The following is an 18,239-nucleotide window of genomic DNA, read 5'->3' as shown; positions in this document are numbered from 1 at the left end:
CTCCAGCGCTGTTCTTTCTGCTAAGAAGTGTTTTTGCTATACGGGGTCTTTTATTATTCCATATGAAATTTTGGATTGCCTCTTCTATTTCTTTAAAGAATGCCATTGGGATATTGATGGGTATTGCATTGAATTTGTAGATAGCTCTTGGCAAGATTGTCATTTTCACAATGTTGATTCTTCCAATCCAGGAGCACGGGAGGTTTTTCCATTTCCTTAGTTCTGCTTTAATTTCCTTTTTTAGGGTTTTAAAGTTTTCGTCAAAAAGGTCCTTTACATTCTTAGTTAAGCTAATTCCTAGGTACTTTATTTTCTTTGAGGCTATTGTGAAAGGAGTTTCTTTCCTGATTATTGCCTCGTTCGTCTCACTGCTGGCGTAAAGGAAGGCAGTTGATTTTTGAGGGTTGATTTTATAGCCTGCTACTCTTCCAAAGTTTTGAATCAGCTCAAGGAGTTTGGGAGTAGAGTCTATAGGATTCTTTAAATACAGAATCATGTCATCTGCAAAGAGGGATAGTTTTATTTCCTCTTTCCCTACTTGGATCCCCTTTATGCTTGCTTCTTGCCTTATTGCACTGGCTAGGAATTCTAGTACTATGTTAAAGAGGAGTGGAGAGAGTGGGCATCCTTGACTCGTTCCTGAATTTAGACGGAATGGCTTTAGATTTTCACCATTAAGTGTAATACTAGCAGTAGGTTTCTCATACACAGCCTTTATTACATTGAGGAATGTTCCATGGATTCCTAGTTTCTCCAGAGCTTTTAACATAAAGGGGTGTTGGATCTTGTCAAATGCCTTTTCCGCGTCTATTGAGACAATCATGTGATTTTTGTCCTTGCTCCTGTTGATGTGTTGAATTATATTAATTGATTTGCGTATGTTGAACCAGCTTTGCCTCCCTGTGATGAATCCAGTTTGATCATAGTGCATAATTTTTTTGATGAGTTGTTGTAGACGGTTTGCCAGTATTTTGTTGAGAAGTTTTGCATCCATGTTCATCAAAGATATAGGTCTATAGTTCTCTTTCTTTGATGAATCTCTGTCTGGTTTGGGGATGAGGGTTATACTGGCTTCATAGAATGAGTTTGGTAAGGAACCTTCATTTTCAATTTCGTTGAAGAGCTTGAGGAGTATTGGTGTGAGCTCTGCTTTGAAGACCTTATAGAATTCAGCTGTGAATCCATCTGGCCCTGGGCTTTTCTTAGGTGGAAGTTCTCTAATTTCCATTTCTATTTCAGAGCTTGAAATAGGCCTGTTGAGTTAGCTTAGTTCTTCTTGGTTCAGTGTGGGTATGTTAATATTGGCTAGGAATTCATCCATTTCATCTAGATTTTCAAATTTATTGGCGTAAAGGTTTGAGAAGTATTCCCTCATGATATTCTGGATCTTGGTAATTTCTGTCATGATATTACCATTTTCATCTGCGATTTTGTTTATTTTGATATGCTCTTTTCTTTTTTTGGTAAGATTTGCTAAGGGCTTGGCAATTTTGTTAATTCTTTCAAAGAACCAACTCCTTGTTTTGTTGATTCTTTCTATAGTTTTTTTGGATTCCAAATCATTTAATTCTGCTTTGATTTTAATTATTTGCTTTCTTCTACTGGGATTAGGGTTGGTTTGTTGCTCTTTTTCCAGGAGCTTAAGGTGGGACATTAACTTGTTGGTTTGCAATTTTTCTGACTTGTTGTTGTAGGCACTCAGCGCTATAAATTTTCCTCTGAGTACTGCCTTTGCTGTGTCCCAAAGGAGTTGTATTTTGTGTGCTCCTTACTGTTAAATTTCATAAACTGTTGGATTTCTGTTCTGATCTCTTCAATGACCCATTGGTGATTCAACAATGTGTTGTTCAGTCTCCATGAGTTACAGGATTTTTGTTGGTGGAGATGTGTGTTCAGTTCCAGTTTGATGCCTTTGTGGTCTGAGAGTGTGCATGGAATAATTTCAGTGTTTCTGAATCTGTTCAGGTTTGTTTTATGGCCTAAGATGTGATCTATTTTGTAAACTAATCAGGAAGCCTACAGAGTGGGAGAAGATCTTCACCAACCAAACAACAGACAAAGGCCTCATATCTAAAATATATCAACAACTCAAAAAATTGAATCACTCCAAAACTAACCTCCAAAGTAACAACCATCCCATTAAAAAATGGGCCAAAGACTTAAAGAGAGTCTTCTCTGAAGAAGAAACAAAAATGGCCTATAGACACATGAAGAAATGCTCAACATCTCTGGTCATAAAAGAAATGCAAATCAAAACAACTCTAAGATTCCACCACACTCCAGCTAGAATGGCCAGGATCAGGAAAACGAATAACAACAGATGCTGGAGGGGATGTGGCCAGGAGGGATCACTACTACACTGTTGGTGGGAGTGCAAACTCGTTCAACCACTATGGAAAGCAGTGTGGCAGTGCCTCAAAAGGCTAAACATAGAACTCCCCTTTGACCCAGCAATTCCACTACTTGGCATTTACCCAACCATCCAGAAACAAGGACATACTAAATCCACTAGCACAACAATGTTCATTGCAGCACTATTCACCATAGCAAAGATATGGAACCAACCCAGATGTCCCTCAGTTGATGAGTGGATGAACAAGTTGTGGTATTTGTACACAATGGAATTCTATGCTGCTGTCAGAAAGAATGACATCACCCCATTTGTTAGGAAATGGAAAGACTTAGAAAAAGTCATATTAAGCGAAGTAAGCCAGACTCAAAGGAACTTAGGATCAATGGTTTCCCTCATTTGTCATAATCAATAGAAACCTTGGGCTCTACTAGCAGAGATCTGCAATAGAGCAAAATCTTGATACATAAGGCCATATAATGTGAAGCTAATTGAAAGGACCTCCAGGATATTGAAACAAAAGCCATATAATGAATAATTGTTGTCCTTAATGTACTATGTTGTCTCTCATCTCCTTTACTATCCCTTGGTTATCTCGTATTGGTATAGTATCTCACTTTGTTATCTGATATATTGAATTTATTTGTATTTGTATATTTGAAATTTGATAGGGAAGGGGGGAAAACTAAGACGGGAGGGGGGTGTGGGGGGGGAGGGTAATGGGTACCAAGACATGTGAAAGGGTATCAATGTATGCGAATTAATGCACCTTCTATCTGGCAAATATCATGTAACCCTTTTACTAATTACAATAAAAAAAAGAAAATGTAAAAAAAAATAAACTTGCTAGTAGGGGGTGCACTAATACCTCTTAGACTTATTTATTTATTTATTTATTTATTTATTTTTGTGAGTCATCAGGCTTGAACTCAGCAAGGCTACTGCCCTACCCTTAGAGCTGTGGCCCCACTCCCTGTTTTCTTGTGGTTTATTGGAGATAAGATTATCACATTGTTCTTTAGTTCCCCAGGCTGGCTTTGAACCATGATCCTCAGATCTCAGCCTGTTGAGTAGCTAGGAATACAGGCGTGAGCAGCCTTGAGTAGGCCCTCTTAGTCTTAAGCAAGAAAATTAATACCATCATGTTTTGAATCTTTGACACTCTACAATAATACTTACAATTACAAAACAAGTCCTGAGCAAAAAAAACCAAACCAACCTAATAGAATAGAAAAGAAACAAACGGTTTTATGAATCAAAAAGTTATTTCTTCAAAAATTCATTAAAATATTCATATGCCCAATAATTCTCAGAAAACAGGCAAAAAATTCACAGATACTTTCAGATATTTTAAAATTATTGACTATGTCAATAGTCATGTACTAGGTGAAACTGATGAGATCCTAGAAGATATAGAAAAGGTCATAATTTAACATATTTCTTACATAAAATAGAATAAAAGAAAATTTCTTAGTAAGCTAGACAAAATGTAATTTATGTTGATTTATGTCAGTGAGATGAGATCAAAGAAAGGAAGAAAAATATTAAAAAGGAAACACAAAGCTATCATTCTTGAGGATGATATATAAAAAGTCCATGAAATGCAAGTCATCCTACTGAAAAAAAGTACTAGAAATTTTAGTAAATCCAATTATCAATTTTTGAATTAGCAATATTCTTCTACTGACCTATAACAATCAATTATAGAAAATGTTGGAAAGTGACTTCATTCACAAACGTTGTAAAATATATTGGGCAGAAAACTCCACAAAATTATAGAAGACCTATATAAAGGGAGAGATTAAACTGATTCAACTTCATTAGGAAAACATGCTCATTGGTGAGAAGTCTCCAAATTCATTTAAAAAATGTAGTGCAAGCCTAATAGGATTTTTTTGGGGGGGGGGGTTGGTCCTAAGACTTGTGGGTCTGAGTGCTGTCTCTCAGCTCTTCAGCTCAAGGCTTGTGCTCTACTACTTGAGCCACAGTGCCACTTCCAGCTTTCCAGTGATCAATTGGAGATAAGAGTCTCTCAGACTTCTGTGATCTGGCTGGATTTGAACCACTATCCTCAGATCTTAGCCTCCTGAATAGCTAGAATTACAGGTGTGAGCCATCGGCACCTGCCTCCCAATAAGATTTTAAAACTGAATGAGACAAGCTAATTCTAAGATTCATTTGGAGATAACATGTGTTAACATGAAAGACACTTTGAAAAAGATAACAGTGGGCAAGAACTTGCCTTACCAGACATTCAAATATGCTGTAAAGGTACTATCTGGTATCAGTACAGTAGTCAGATGAATGATGCAGTGTGTGTACCACAGACTTTCCTATTTAAGCTAATCTAGGAAAAAAAGATTCTTATAGGTAAGATACACACACACACATAATATGTATATATATATATATGAATGTAAGAATTGTAATGTTATACAGTAAAAAAATTAAAAACAACATATGCTGACAATAGGAGAAATATTGCACTCTAAGGATGAGTAATTCTGTACACCTATTAAACAAAATGAAGAATATGATCCAAACACACTGGCATAACAAGAGGCATATAACCTATAATGTACTGTAAAAATATCACTGAATTGAAAAAATCCAACTGGAGTATTAGGCAAACAGTCTAAGTAATAATTTGAATCATAAATGCTGCAAGAGGCTCATGCTCTACAGGTTTGGTCACTACTCTGTAGAACTAATAGGAGGTGGTGGAACCTGTAGGAGGAGGGGACTGGTGGAAGGAAGTGAAGCAGTGGGCAGCATGCTTTAAAGTGATGTTAGACCTGTTTTCTCCCCTTTTTCCTCCTGCTTCCTGGGTCCCCATGAAGGAAGCAGCTCTGCATCATTATATGCTTCCCATTATCATAGTTTGCTTCATCACAGGCCCTCAAATAAGTTAAAGCATGGAGCTGAGAGCTGAATAGTCTTCCTTTAAAGTTGATTCTCTTGGGTGTCATTATAGTAATGAAAAGTTGACTAAAAGTGCGATAATATTTGTATTAGATCACACAAAGCTATATGTTTTTGTCTTTATAGTTACGGTTCGCGGGGCCCTTGTTGAACAATATGTTATTAGGCTAATTAACCATTGTGTGGACATCACGAAGTGTCTTTATACAAACTAAGATTGCTACCTTTGTAGGTAACACAATCTTACCAGACTACCAGGGTATATACCTGGTCTGTTTTTCACTGAAATATAGTTTCTTATAAGGGATTTGATTGCAGAGCTGTTATGCTCGTCCATCAATAAGAGATTTACAAAATATCAAACTCATTTTAGAGAAGAGATGTATGATAATGGTGTGAGGTTGTGGAAAGGGTGGAGAAGGAATGATCTTTACTTTCTTTTTTTTTTTGCCAGTCCTGGGCTTGGGCTCAGGGCTTGAGCACTGTCCTTGAGCCTCAGCACCACTTCTGCTTTTTGCTATGTATGTGGGGTACCGAGGAATTGAACCCGGGTCTTCGTGCATGCTAAGCAAGCATTCTACCACTAGGCCAAACTCCTGGCCCCTGATCTTTTCTTTTATAACCATACACTGTATTGTTTGAGGGCTATGAGCTTTTAACTTATGAAAATAAAAAAATCATGGTACTGGCAAAAAAATCATAGTACTATTCTTTGTAACATTGCTTATTGCAAAGGGTTCATGAGCTTGTTTCAGAAGGCATTGAAAGACTCAGCAACTCATGAAGGAAAAACAGGACAACTAAGCATGCAGAAGCCTCAGACTTCAGAGTAAATGCCCCTGGCATAGACTGCCTTTTCACTTTTCCTCTCTCACTTTCTCTAGACCTGCTACATTTCCCTCATCAGACATTTACTGCTCAATGAACTTTCACATTCACATCCGCATGCAACAAAGGTTCATCCTTTGGTTTTCAGGTCCCCTAGAGGTAACACTTCTTTCTTACTTTGTTGCTCTCATCTGGAAACCTTTGGTTTTATTACTGCTCCCCTACTGAACCCAAAGGAGCTAAATAAGGCTACAGATCTTTCTCTTAAAGAAATTATATCACTCCAACCTTGTTACAGGAGTAGCTGCTTTAATCTTAATGTTAGATTATATTAGTTATTCAATTACTTAAGCATAGAAAATAATTATAGTCTGTAATGAAATGTAGTTCTTGTTAGACAAATATCTTTCCAACTATAAATTAAAAAGTAAAAGAATGGGCAAAAGAATATAAATTACTAAGCAAAGTATTCCCATGCTCTTTGAAGTCAGAGTTTTCTCAGATTTTGTGGAAATATAGCCCTGGTCATGTTCCTTATGTTATCATCAAATTAATATTATCATTATAATTGATTGAACTTTACACACGCAGAAATCTGAAGCATCACTATTCAAGGCCACTTGGGGCAAAAAGATCCCCATCTCAGTCAAGAAGTTGGATGTGGTGGTACATACCTGTCATCTCAGTTATATGAGAGCCATAAGTAGTACTGTGGTCAAGCTCACTGGGCAAAAAGTGACACCTTATCAGAAAAAAAATAGCTAAAGCACAAACTGCTGGAGTGTGGTTTAAGTGCTACAGCATGTGCCTAAAAAGAATAAGGGCTAGCAGGGTTCAGCCTCAGATACTTCCATAGAAACCTTAGATTGACTCTAAGCTTTTTAGCCATGTAAATGATGGCCTCTTCCTTCTAGGAGCTGTGATGCCCCTGAACATCTTGACCTTCTTTGGATTCCTCTCCTGAGAAAGGACTTGGTGGTGGTGATTGGAAAAAGCACTAGCAGATACACTGCTAACTTCTGAAAGGTGATGGAAATTACTTCAAGAAGTGCTTTTTTGAAAACAGTGTGATGTAATCAAATGAAAAGAAGGTTAGGCAATTAGCCTAAACTCTTGTGTGTGTGTGTGTGTGTGTGTGTGTGTGTGTGTGTGTGTGTGTATGTATGTGTGTGCCTTGCACATGTGAGACAAGTACTCTACACTGAGCCATTGTCCTAGCCCCTCCCTGTTTTTGGATTTGACCTCATTGTGTAGCAAGAGCTGGCTTTACACTTTTGATTCTCCTGCCTCTGCCTCCTAAGTGCTTAGATCATGGGCAGTGCCACTATAGGGTCATTTGTAATCTGTCAGGGATCCAGAAAGAAAGAGAAGCATAGGATACATCTAGTAGCTTGGTAGTTCTCACATGTACTGTAGCACTTACTTCACTAGTAAACTTCAAAGCTGTGACTCCTTCAAGCTCCAGTTAAACAAAAAAGCTAAAAACAATTTTACCTCTTACTTGAAGAGAAAGTCCCCACTGTACCTGTTATAAGTTGCCTTTTTATCCACATTCCCCCATGCCCATCTTTCAAGGAGCAGCAAAGTTTCATTTGCAAATATTTTCTGTTTTGAGCCTGCAGAGAAACAATATAATCTGCAAATGGAATCTGGCAGGCTATCCAGGACCATGAGAAAAAAAGAGGAACAAAGTTCTAGCAATGATCCAAAGCATCAAAAATAAGCGTATTTTTTTCTTTTCTGTAAACCATGGAAATTGGTATGCTGAGACTGAAAGATACAAAAGCTCTATGAATCCAATGAGGTCATATCTGGAGATATCTCTGTTTTATTGCATTTAGAGCAAATGTAGACTGAAAAGCCCAATAGGTCTCCCTGAAAACTGTTTCCTTGTTTTTGTCTGTAATTGACACCTGTAATCTACAAGCTGTGATGGCTGTGGGCCTGGTGCATGGTCCAAGAGTCGTAAGAAGGCTTGCAAAAAGGTGCTATTAGAGATTTCTGTATATCAGCAAACTCTAAAGGACAATGTTGACGAGTTGAAATGGAAAAACAGAAGGATCCAAATTTTCTTTCAAGTATACACTAGTTTAAACATGAACCCAGAAATTCTCAGAGCAGGTGAGATACATTTTGCCAAATACTGTATATTAAGGGGTAACCTTTCCCTCTAACTAGTTAGATAATTACCATTTAATCCCGTGGATTTAATTTTTTTTTAAAAAAGCAAACAAAATAGCTTCATCTCAAAGTAATTTTGCTAGTATCTCCACAATGAAATAATTATTTCAGTCCCTAAACTAAAAACTCTCTTGCTGTCTCTGGATAGAGTAGGCTGTCAGCTATTTTAAATGACCTTGAAAGTAGTCAAGTGAAGGACTTCATTTATGCCTTTAGAAGTCAACTCAAGGAAGCTTGCTCCATAATGAAGAGGCAATTCTATTTATAATGCTTAATTAATCCTGTCCAGTCATACCAGAAACCCATTTGTGACCTTTTGTTTCAACCTTTCCTAAAGCAAGTCTCCCGAGATGAGAACTGTTAATAGGGGAATGCTGATTGAATTTGCTGGCATTATGGTCAAGTATTTAATAACTGATCTTTTGGATAAATTAGCTTCTGATAGCACACTAATCAAATGTAGGAAGGAAACATAAAGTTGAGCAGCCTTGATGAAACCCTTCATCAAATTTTGTGCTGGAAAGTTGTAGAAAACATAGAAAATGCTCATGTGTAACATTGTCTAAAAACACTTGCTCCAAATGTCAGTTCTGGCAAATGAGACAACCAAGAAGAAATATTAAAATTGGCATGAGGTATGGAGAGCTTGACAGAGTATTTCCATATCCTCTTGGGAATCAAGAAATTGCTTTCTTTCCTTTTCATTCATCACATTAAGAGTCAACATAATGTGATGACTTGGACTCTATTTTGAGTAAATACATTCTTTAATTTTTCTTTCTCTCTTTATTTGCCTATAAATTGGCAATCAACAGTCCTGCTTCATAAGGCAGCTGAGGCTAGAGTTAATAAATACACACTGAAGCAGTGTCTGGAACAAAACAAGCACATTGTAAACATAGACAGTCATCACCATTATGGATCACTGGGTCTTCCTCCTTGAATTTCCCATTGACTTTGCAGTAGCCCGCTGAGATTATGATTTCTCTTCTGAACACCTTCATAATCCATTTTCTTATTTAAAGCTGTAGCTCTTCTAATACATCTAATACTTCATACCCAATACTAACACTTCAAATTTTCAGAAGTCTACTTGAGGTCTTGTTCTTATCCTATTCAGTAGCACTGTGGAATTCTATCACATAAAATTTAAACTCTTTGACCTTGATTTCAAACCTTCCTCCACCTGACTACTGGCCTTAATTTTACTCTAAGTTTATATTTACTGAACCTTCTTATGATCCATACCCAAGAGAAGCCATGCAATTTCCTATCCAGTCTAGATGATCATTTATTCTTTACTTGGTATTCTCTTTTATATCTGTGCTCCTTTATCTTTTCATCTTCCAGCCAACTCTTGTCAATCCACCAGATCCTTCAGCTTCTGTCCATGACATATCTACCCTGAAGCCTTTACTTACCACGATTTAGCCATCTCCTTGTTCTTTTCTAAGCCCAGTTCAATTCACTTGGTTATAGTTTTCATTTTTCATGTTAGAACACCTCCCCTATTTATATTCCATATTTTAGGCTCTTGGCTTCAGATTTTTAGTATGTTTCATATCACAACTCTATGCTCTATACAGCCTAGGTCCTCTGAAAACATGTACGATTTCAGAACAATCACGAAGTGCTTAAGATATCAGCCTGGTCTCATTGTTCATTCTTCTTGTGACTCATTCTCAGTCACCTTATTTTTCCTTCGCATCAGTGTGGGTGATATTGGGTTCAACTCCAAAAGCAGTTGGGGTAAACCAATTCAGCAGGAAAACTAACCACATGAAAATTGCACAGTCCCTAAGCCACAGCTTCCTTTCTAGGAAGGAACAAGGAGGAAATATGTGGAGTTCAGTACCTTTATACCTGGTCACTACAGCTGCATTGACGCTGAGAGGCTCCTGGAAGCTGACAGTGAGTGATGTGCTGCTGGTTACCACGAGGCAAACATTGGTTGGCACCTCAGGGACTCCTAGGACAGAAGGCAAAACAAAAGGATCTTAGCCTTGCAAATTGTTTAAAAAATGTTCCTGTCTTTTTAATGGATACCATGAAATAAATACTATAGGAACATTTGCACAGCCTCGTTGCTTTTGCTTTTGAATGTTTCTAATAAAACTTCTTCTGAAGGGTTAAAGGAGGCCTTCTTCAAGAGTCCTGAGAACACAGTGGGTTTTGGACTCTGCTAGCATGTGTAAAGGGCCAAAGCAATAACAGATTCCTGTTATGCACACGGAGACCCTTATTTTTCAGAAGGTACTTTCATGTAAATCATTTCATTGAGCCTGCTGGCCATCCTTCCAGAAGAGAACAAATGAAGATATAATGGCCCCAAATGGCCAAACTGGTTGTTATGAACATGATGAAGAGATACATCATAGCCAGATGAGAGCCCCAAGCTTCCAATGCCTAGTCCCTCCTGGGAATCAAATTCTTATTCCCCTTGCTTTCAGACTGCTGCCTCTTATGCCAGGGAGTGTTGTCTAACTTTTGGCTTTAAAGGACAGGTGATGATTTTAATACTCAGAGAGTGTGTTGCAATTGAGAAAATTTGAAAAAATGGCATCATGCCCCAAAACATGCTTGTTTCAAGTCTGAATCTAGTCTAAATAAGGCGCAGTAACTAATGCCTTTCTACTAGTAATATCCCATATCAGCTTTGCTTCTTAAGAAGCATCTTTTCATCAATATGGCTGAAGTCTTTTGCTTTAGGGAAAAGGCCAGGTCTAGGTTTGGTATGTATAGTGCTACCTACAAAAGCAGTGTTTTTACTATCTTTAGTCTTTGTCACACAGTCAGTTCAGAGAATTTCCAAAAGATTGAATAACTCCTTATATTTCAAGTAGTAGCTTTTAGCTAAAATAAAATCTTCTAGAGTGCAAGTTTAATATTTTATAAATATTTGAGTTGTATATTTGATTTTTAGTAAGTATTCCAGAGCAAGATGAAATGTTCTAGAATAAGAGTTTAATATTTTACAAGTATTAGAGTTATATATATATATGTATATTTTTAATATCAGAAGCTAGGGTCATCAGCATTTCCAGCTAATGAGTATTATCCAGACTTTTCTTACACTAACAAAGAATAGTTAAAAGGAATAAAAATTTAGACAAAAAGCACAATCCATAGACTTACAGACTATCCTCTGCTTGTATTAATTGAAGTTCAATCTATAGCTTTCTATTTTAAAAAATGCAATAAAGAATTGAAAATACTTTAAACCAGAAGCAGAACTGGATATATAGACAAAAATATTTTTCTATCTCCTCATCCCAAAATATAGTATTTAGGATACTGGGCCATCCAAGTCATTAGACATTAGGGCATAGTGGGTGAGAAGTACTTGGTGAGTATACCATGGAAAGAGGCCAGAAACACCAGCATTCATGGCTGTTGGTGGAGAACCTATCAGGATCTAGAAAAGAAATTGAGACAAAAGACCCTTTTATAGCCTCCCAGCACCCTTATTTTAAACAGGTTGACAATGCCTATCTATGATCATGCAGAGCTACAGTGAAAGAAGGTTTAACAGTTCCAAACAAAATTTAGTCTAGTTAAATGTAGGAGTGCTCTGCATATACTCACTGGCATGTTCAAAGCCTGTTTTCATGCGTCTGTAGAGCCGATACCGCCACTCCCAAGCTTTTAGCTGTTTCTCTTTCTCTGTGTTGTCCAGAGTGAATCCTTCGTTTTCCACTTGGGCAGACAGTTCAGTCACTCTGTCTTGGGCCTCCTGAACAAGTGTGTTGAGATGCATTGCTCGGCTTTCCAGGCTGACAACTAAGGGGAAAGAAATAAAGTAACTCCTTTTTGGAGGAAATGCTAATGCATTGATTTGGGCTAGGTCTGAGGGTCCACTATGAGCTTAAAAATCCTAGAAAACTGGGCATGGTGGCTCACTCCTGTAATCCTAGATACTTAGGAGGCTGAGATCTGAGCATCAAGGTTCAAAGCCAACCTGAGCACAAAAGGACCTGAGACTCTTATCTCCAATTAAACTCTAGAAAAGGGGAAGTAGGGCTTGGCTCAATGGTAGGGTGATAGCCTTGAACGGAAGAGCTCAGGGACAGTGCCTAGGACCAGAGTTCAAGCCCCATGATCAACAAAAATAAGTAAATACATAAATAAATAAAATAAAAAAGAAAGGCCCTAGAAAAATTATTCATCAGGCAAATTGCATTCCACCAAAGTGGCTTACAACTTTTAAAATACAATCTGATTTAAATTGCTTTTATCACATCCATCTAACATGTGGAATTTTTCACATGTATCTTAGAGATAATAAGTTTGTTATTTGTAAATGCATTTACTGCTAACAAAGATCTCTTTACTGCTGTCACAATTAAGTTTGTTAGTTGCAATGGCTGGATTACTTAGCTGTGATTATACATTGATTTCTGAGAAATTTGATCTTCTCCAGACATGCCTATAACCAAATGGGCAGTATAGAGTATTATTTCTTATCAAGTGCGGCTGTATGGATTTACATTTGTATTTTACTGGATACTCAGTATTCTTCATTTGACTTATATCATATTGGTTACCCAGTTTATAACCCTTGTGTGACTGAATGTTTGTTAATGGCAGAAGTTTCCCAGTCTTAGGCTTTGAGGACACTTTTGGGCTCTGTTTGTGATTTCTGTGCATGTTAGGGTCTGTGTAGGTGGTCACGTAGTCAGTTTAGAGGTACCTCTCCAGCATAGTGGAGACAGCCATATTATGGAAATGTGGTAAAATACACAAATGATAAAATAAATCTGAGCCAAGGTCTACAGATTTGCTGCTGAAATGTGTTTGGCATGCCTGGGACCAAAACAATATTTCCCCCTGGAAAATGCAGGGGGAAAGAAATATAGGTAGGAAAGAAATCAATCCATTTCATTCTTTCTACAAGGGGGTGAATATTATGCAGATAATTCAAGTGAAAATTTATTGGGCATATTTTGAAATGGAAATTAGGTGGTTATATATTCATATTTTCTATTTAGGCATGTTTGTATTAATTACAGGAAATGAATACTAATTCATTATTGCCCCTGCACACCATCAGTCTAAATTTATTTACAGATGAAATGAATGAAAACTTAGTTGAGTCTTTTTTCTCTTTCTTTTTCTTTCTTCTTTCTTCTTCAAGTTGCTGTTTAGAACACTCAGAACTGTGTTTTGCTACAGATTTGTCATGGTTAATGAATGTTGTTGTAGCAGTCAATCATGTACTCTAAATACTGTCACACTTTTTTTTAAGCCTCAGTCATGAGCCATGACAGAAAAATAAACAAATAAATATAAAGCTAAAAAACTCTTTCACTGAGCAGCTACAACTATGCAGAATCCCCTGGGAAGGGTAAAGGAGGCCAGAATAAATGATAATATAAGTGCTGTGGATGTAGGAAAGCAATGATGGTGTACGAACATGGAGGTTTGGAAAACACACACACACACACACACACAAACACACACACACACACACACACACACACACACACACACACACACACACGGGTGCACACTCCAATGGAAAAATTGGCAATATTAGTAGCCTCAAGGTGCAATTTCCTGGAGTAGTGAGATTGACAAGTCAGTACTAAATGCTGTTAATTTAACTAACTTCAGATTAATGGTAGAGTCTGCTATGACTGAAACCCTCGAACACAGTCTCATTATAGCCTTGCTGGGAAGGTCCTAAATATAGGCATTGACAGTTTAAAACAAATTCGTATATATTTGTGTATTTTTAGACATAGGTTAGGCGTCAGAGTTTGTGTCACAGTTTTCAGGTTGATTAATTGACCCAGTAACTGCACCCTCTACCCATGGTCCCCCTCCTTCCACTCCAAATTATAGAGAAAATGGGGGAATTGTCCTTGTTAAGTTATTCAGTAAGCCTTTTATTGTAAGTCTGATGTTTGAATTGCATGCATGTGTCAACACTTGGGTGATAGACACATGATTTATAAAAATAAATTTTTCTAATACTATGAAATCCCCCCTATTAATTTTTATATCCACAACATTTTATTACTGGTGTGAATTCCAGGTGGCATTTCAGATGGACAGCTTTTCTGGAGTTATGCTGGACTACCCCTGACATTTTTCCTATTCTCTCTAGTATAGCACATTTTGTTTCTGTACCTTCCCTTTCTTCTGAGGCTTTAAATGTACGATTCCATTTATTGTGGTAAAGGGATTCCACCATAAAGCATTGTGTTCCTTCAGAGATTAAACAAAGGAGCTCCATAGATTTTACAACCAGGTGAGCATTCCTATATTATTTCCATCCCTTTGCCCTTGAGACTGATACTCCAGAGTGATAAGGTACTGGTAGTGGGTAGGGTGAGGATAGCTCTGAAACCACAATTCGAATGCTCATGTCTTCCTAGAGTGTCAAATTGCCACACAGATTTTGACAAAATTGTATTATTTGGAAATCTGAGACAAACATGCTTATTATGGAAGAGAATGGAAAACTTTCTAAAAAATTTAAGATAAAAATTGTATGCAAATCTCTGCCTCTTTTATAGTTAGTGCCCATGTGTCTCTGGGACTACATTCACTTGGCATCCGTTGTTAGAGGTAATTGTGTACACAAATCAAGAACGATTGACTGAGCTGGTGGTTTTCAACCATTTTACTAAGAAAATTTTTACTTTTTTTTCCTTTGGACTTTTAATAGCTTAACAAAACAGTCTCTTTTGAAAGATATTTTTTGCTAACAAACTAGCTGATTTATAATGTTATAATGTTTCTATTATTAATAACCTATTTAGTTCCTAATAGAAGCTTCTGTTCAGATGAGATAATCAAGCTAATTCAGCTAATTTATTTTAAGCAGAAGCAAGTGAATATGATAATTATATTAGACTTAGTAATATTATCTTGAGTAAAAGTGTTATAGAGTAGGCTTTATGACACCTTAGAAATTGTTCTGAGAGGGCCGGGAGTTTGGCCTAGTGGTAGAGTGCTTGCCTAGCATGCACGAAGACCCGGGTTCGATTCCTCGGTACCCCACATACATAGCAAAAAAAAGCCGGAAGTGGTGCTGAGGCTTAAGTGGTAGAGTGCTAGCCTTGAGAAAGTCCAAGGACAGTGCTCAAGCCCTGAGCTCAAGCCCAGGACTGGCAAAAGAACCAAAAAAACAAAAAAACAAAAAAAAGAAATTGTTCTGAGAACCCCATTCCTATTCATGTGAGCCAGAATGGGAACTTCTTTTCATCTCCTTATTTTTTAAAGATTTTATTAACATTGATTTTTATATCATGTTTCAAATCATCTCCTTATTTTAAAGAAGAGGTAACTAAGACCCAGAGAGGTGCAATGATTTATCTGCAGTTTTCTTTAAAATCCTTAAACAAAATCTCAGTGAGCTTAGTCTAAAGCAAATGGAATATGAATTAAGCTATTATGTACATATTGCAATTTTCCAATGACTATCTGGCAAATCATTGGTGAACTCATTTTGGCAGGCTCAGCGGCTGGACTTAGAAAATAGAAAGGTTATGTCGATTTTATGATTGATCTTCCTGCCCATCTACTTCTCTTTTTTTCTTGGGTCTGTCCATTTCCCTTTTACTTCTACCAACCAGATAATCCTCTCTCTGTCCAGCACTCAAGATTTTTTGCAAGGTTTAGGTTTAGTTTTTTCTTTTAATGCAGCCAGTCTCTTCTCCAGCCAAGCAACTGTCCTCCTGAGCAGCCACAGCTAGTACAATAGAGGGTCTGTGGGTGTGTGGCAGGGCATCCAGCTGGGGCAAGACCACTCTACATCTCCTGAAGCAGGCTCCCTGCTATTGTGGTGTTTAATTATCAACAGTATTTCTACCACCCAGTGCTTCTGAGTGGGTATTTGTTATGAGATTTGCCCAGCTAATTAACTATGGGATGTAGGTGGGAGGTGAGGCAAGAACTTGGTGTTCAAAGAATACAATTACAGTTACTGTTTAAATCTTGAGATAAATAATGATCAGTAGCTAAATACATTTCTTCTAGCACCAGAACCTAACTTACAAATTACCAACTACTTAGTATTTCTTAATCTTACCCTTGCTGCAGTGGATAAATTTGAGTTTAGTTGCTAATTGCTTAAAGCTTGAAAATACCAATGAGGGTTAAATATAAGTATAGACTATTTTAGGATTATTATTTGGCTTTTTGGGGGAAATGCACACTTTAGCACATTGTTAATGCTAGGCCATTTTGTAATTCGGCAACAACTTTTCTATTTTTATTATTAGCATTTTTCTGTTTTGTTATTAATGAGAAAAAGGACATTTCTTTAAAGTACTGGGTTTTGAATTCAGGGCCTTGTGCTTGCAATGTAGACAGTTTGCCATTATAGCCATGCCCAAAGCCTGGCAATCATTTAAATTTAGTGATATGAGGATACTTACAACAGGTTTTAGATGGCTGTTTGATCTTTTTCATGAGGGAAACTCTTTGCTTACTAAGCCTTAATCATCCTCACAGTATTCCAAATTTGAAACAATTTCCTTTTTTTGAGCTTAAATATGCTTCTCAAGTATTTCCTAAAGTGGAGATTATTCATAATACTGTTTTTGTGATCCTATTGAGCATATGCCTTCTCTAACAGATGTCTGACCCTAACCAGCTACTCTGACAGACTGAGCCCTCTAGAGCTCATCTGTAAACCTTGCATAATAATAGCACCCATCCCACAAGCTGCAATAATGATAATCTTTATATCTTTATATAGGAGGATTCCGATTAGCAGAGGTTTATATTATTATATTACATTCATAATTTTTTTATTTTTGAAAAGAAATTCCAATACTTATTTTATTAAGTAAATGGATGTTCTATGAAAAAATTCTTGCCTAAGTTCTTTATTGTGACTCTTGTTTAGAAATATAAAATACTATTATATATTTTATTTAGAAATATAAAATATTATATGTGAGTGGTGCCAGCTTCAATCCTATCTATTATTTCAAGGAAAAAACAAGGTCATTTAAGTATAAGCCTTGACTGTAAGCCAGTATCCTCTAGGTAAACAAAGAAGGTGCCAATCACAAGTGAAAATCTCCTCTAACAACTGACTGGTTTTAAGATAGCAACATCAAAAGACGTAGTGTCAAATCATTCAATTGGATATGTTAAATTAAAAACTCTTACATCACAAAAGTTCAAAGCATATGTTTTAGTTTACCTGTCTTGTTAAGGTTCAGAACTCAAAACTTTGGTTAGTCTTTGTTCTCAACCAGTGGTCTTTTGAAAAAGGACTCTCAGAACTCTGAGAGCAGGGTCTGGAAAGACTTTTAAGTCATGGAGATGAAGTGGTTCATTTTAATGGATGAACTTTCTTATCCTAGAACTCATTACAGATATGAGCTGTGTATTGTTCTTCTCTGCCAACTCCCAGCATAACATGGACTTACAAAGTCCCCGTTACATGCTAGGTTGTCATTGGTGAATCCTTGAGAAGCCAGGCTTAGTGACTGGCTTAGGTTTCACCAACTTCAAAGGGGCAAATGCACAAGTTATCAAAAACAAATATGCAAAACTCAAGAAATCTAAAGCAGATTACTCAGTATTATAGAGGGTTATGTATGAAATGAGACATCTATGTCTTTTACCAATATTGCCTGTACTGTCCATAGACATAGGGTAAAACACATCAATTTAAATTTCCTAGTCTAGGAAAAGAAGTGAAATAAATTTACTAATATGTTTTAGTTATTGTATCCAAAATATTGCTTTAACAGGTAACCAATGTAAACTTATTTAGAGATTTTTTTTTTGTTTTTAAATTTTTTTGGGGTGGGGAGGATTGGTTGTGGGACTTGAACTCAGGACCTGGGCACTGCCCCTGAGCTCTTTTTGCTCAAAGCTAGCACTCTACTACGTTGATTCACAACACCACTTCGGGTTTTCTGGTGGTTAATTGGAGATAAGAGCCTCACAGCCTTACCTGCCCATTCTGGCTTTGAATCCTCAGATCTCA

General features: G+C 37.0%; 1 protein-coding gene across 1 annotated transcript in view; it reads right to left on the bottom strand.

Moving 5' to 3' along the window:
* Ankfn1 (ankyrin repeat and fibronectin type III domain containing 1) overlaps positions 1 to 18,239 on the bottom strand; it is a 158,344-nt gene that overhangs the window by 110,747 nt on the left and 29,358 nt on the right. The window contains exons 4-5 of the mRNA XM_090351739.1: positions 11,867 to 12,061; positions 10,137 to 10,250 (exon numbers count right to left, since the gene is read on the bottom strand). Coding sequence (XP_090207865.1) covers positions 10,137 to 10,250; positions 11,867 to 12,061 — 309 coding nt within the window. The remainder of the gene's footprint in view (positions 1 to 10,136; positions 10,251 to 11,866; positions 12,062 to 18,239) is intronic.

This window comes from Megascapheus bottae, chromosome 17 (assembly GCF_031878675.1).
Source record: "Megascapheus bottae isolate mThoBot1 chromosome 17, mThoBot2.hap1, whole genome shotgun sequence".
Lineage (NCBI taxonomy): Eukaryota > Metazoa > Chordata > Mammalia > Rodentia > Geomyidae > Megascapheus > Megascapheus bottae.
Note: the sequence above shows the minus strand (reverse complement) of the source record. Positions and strands in the feature narration are given on the sequence as shown.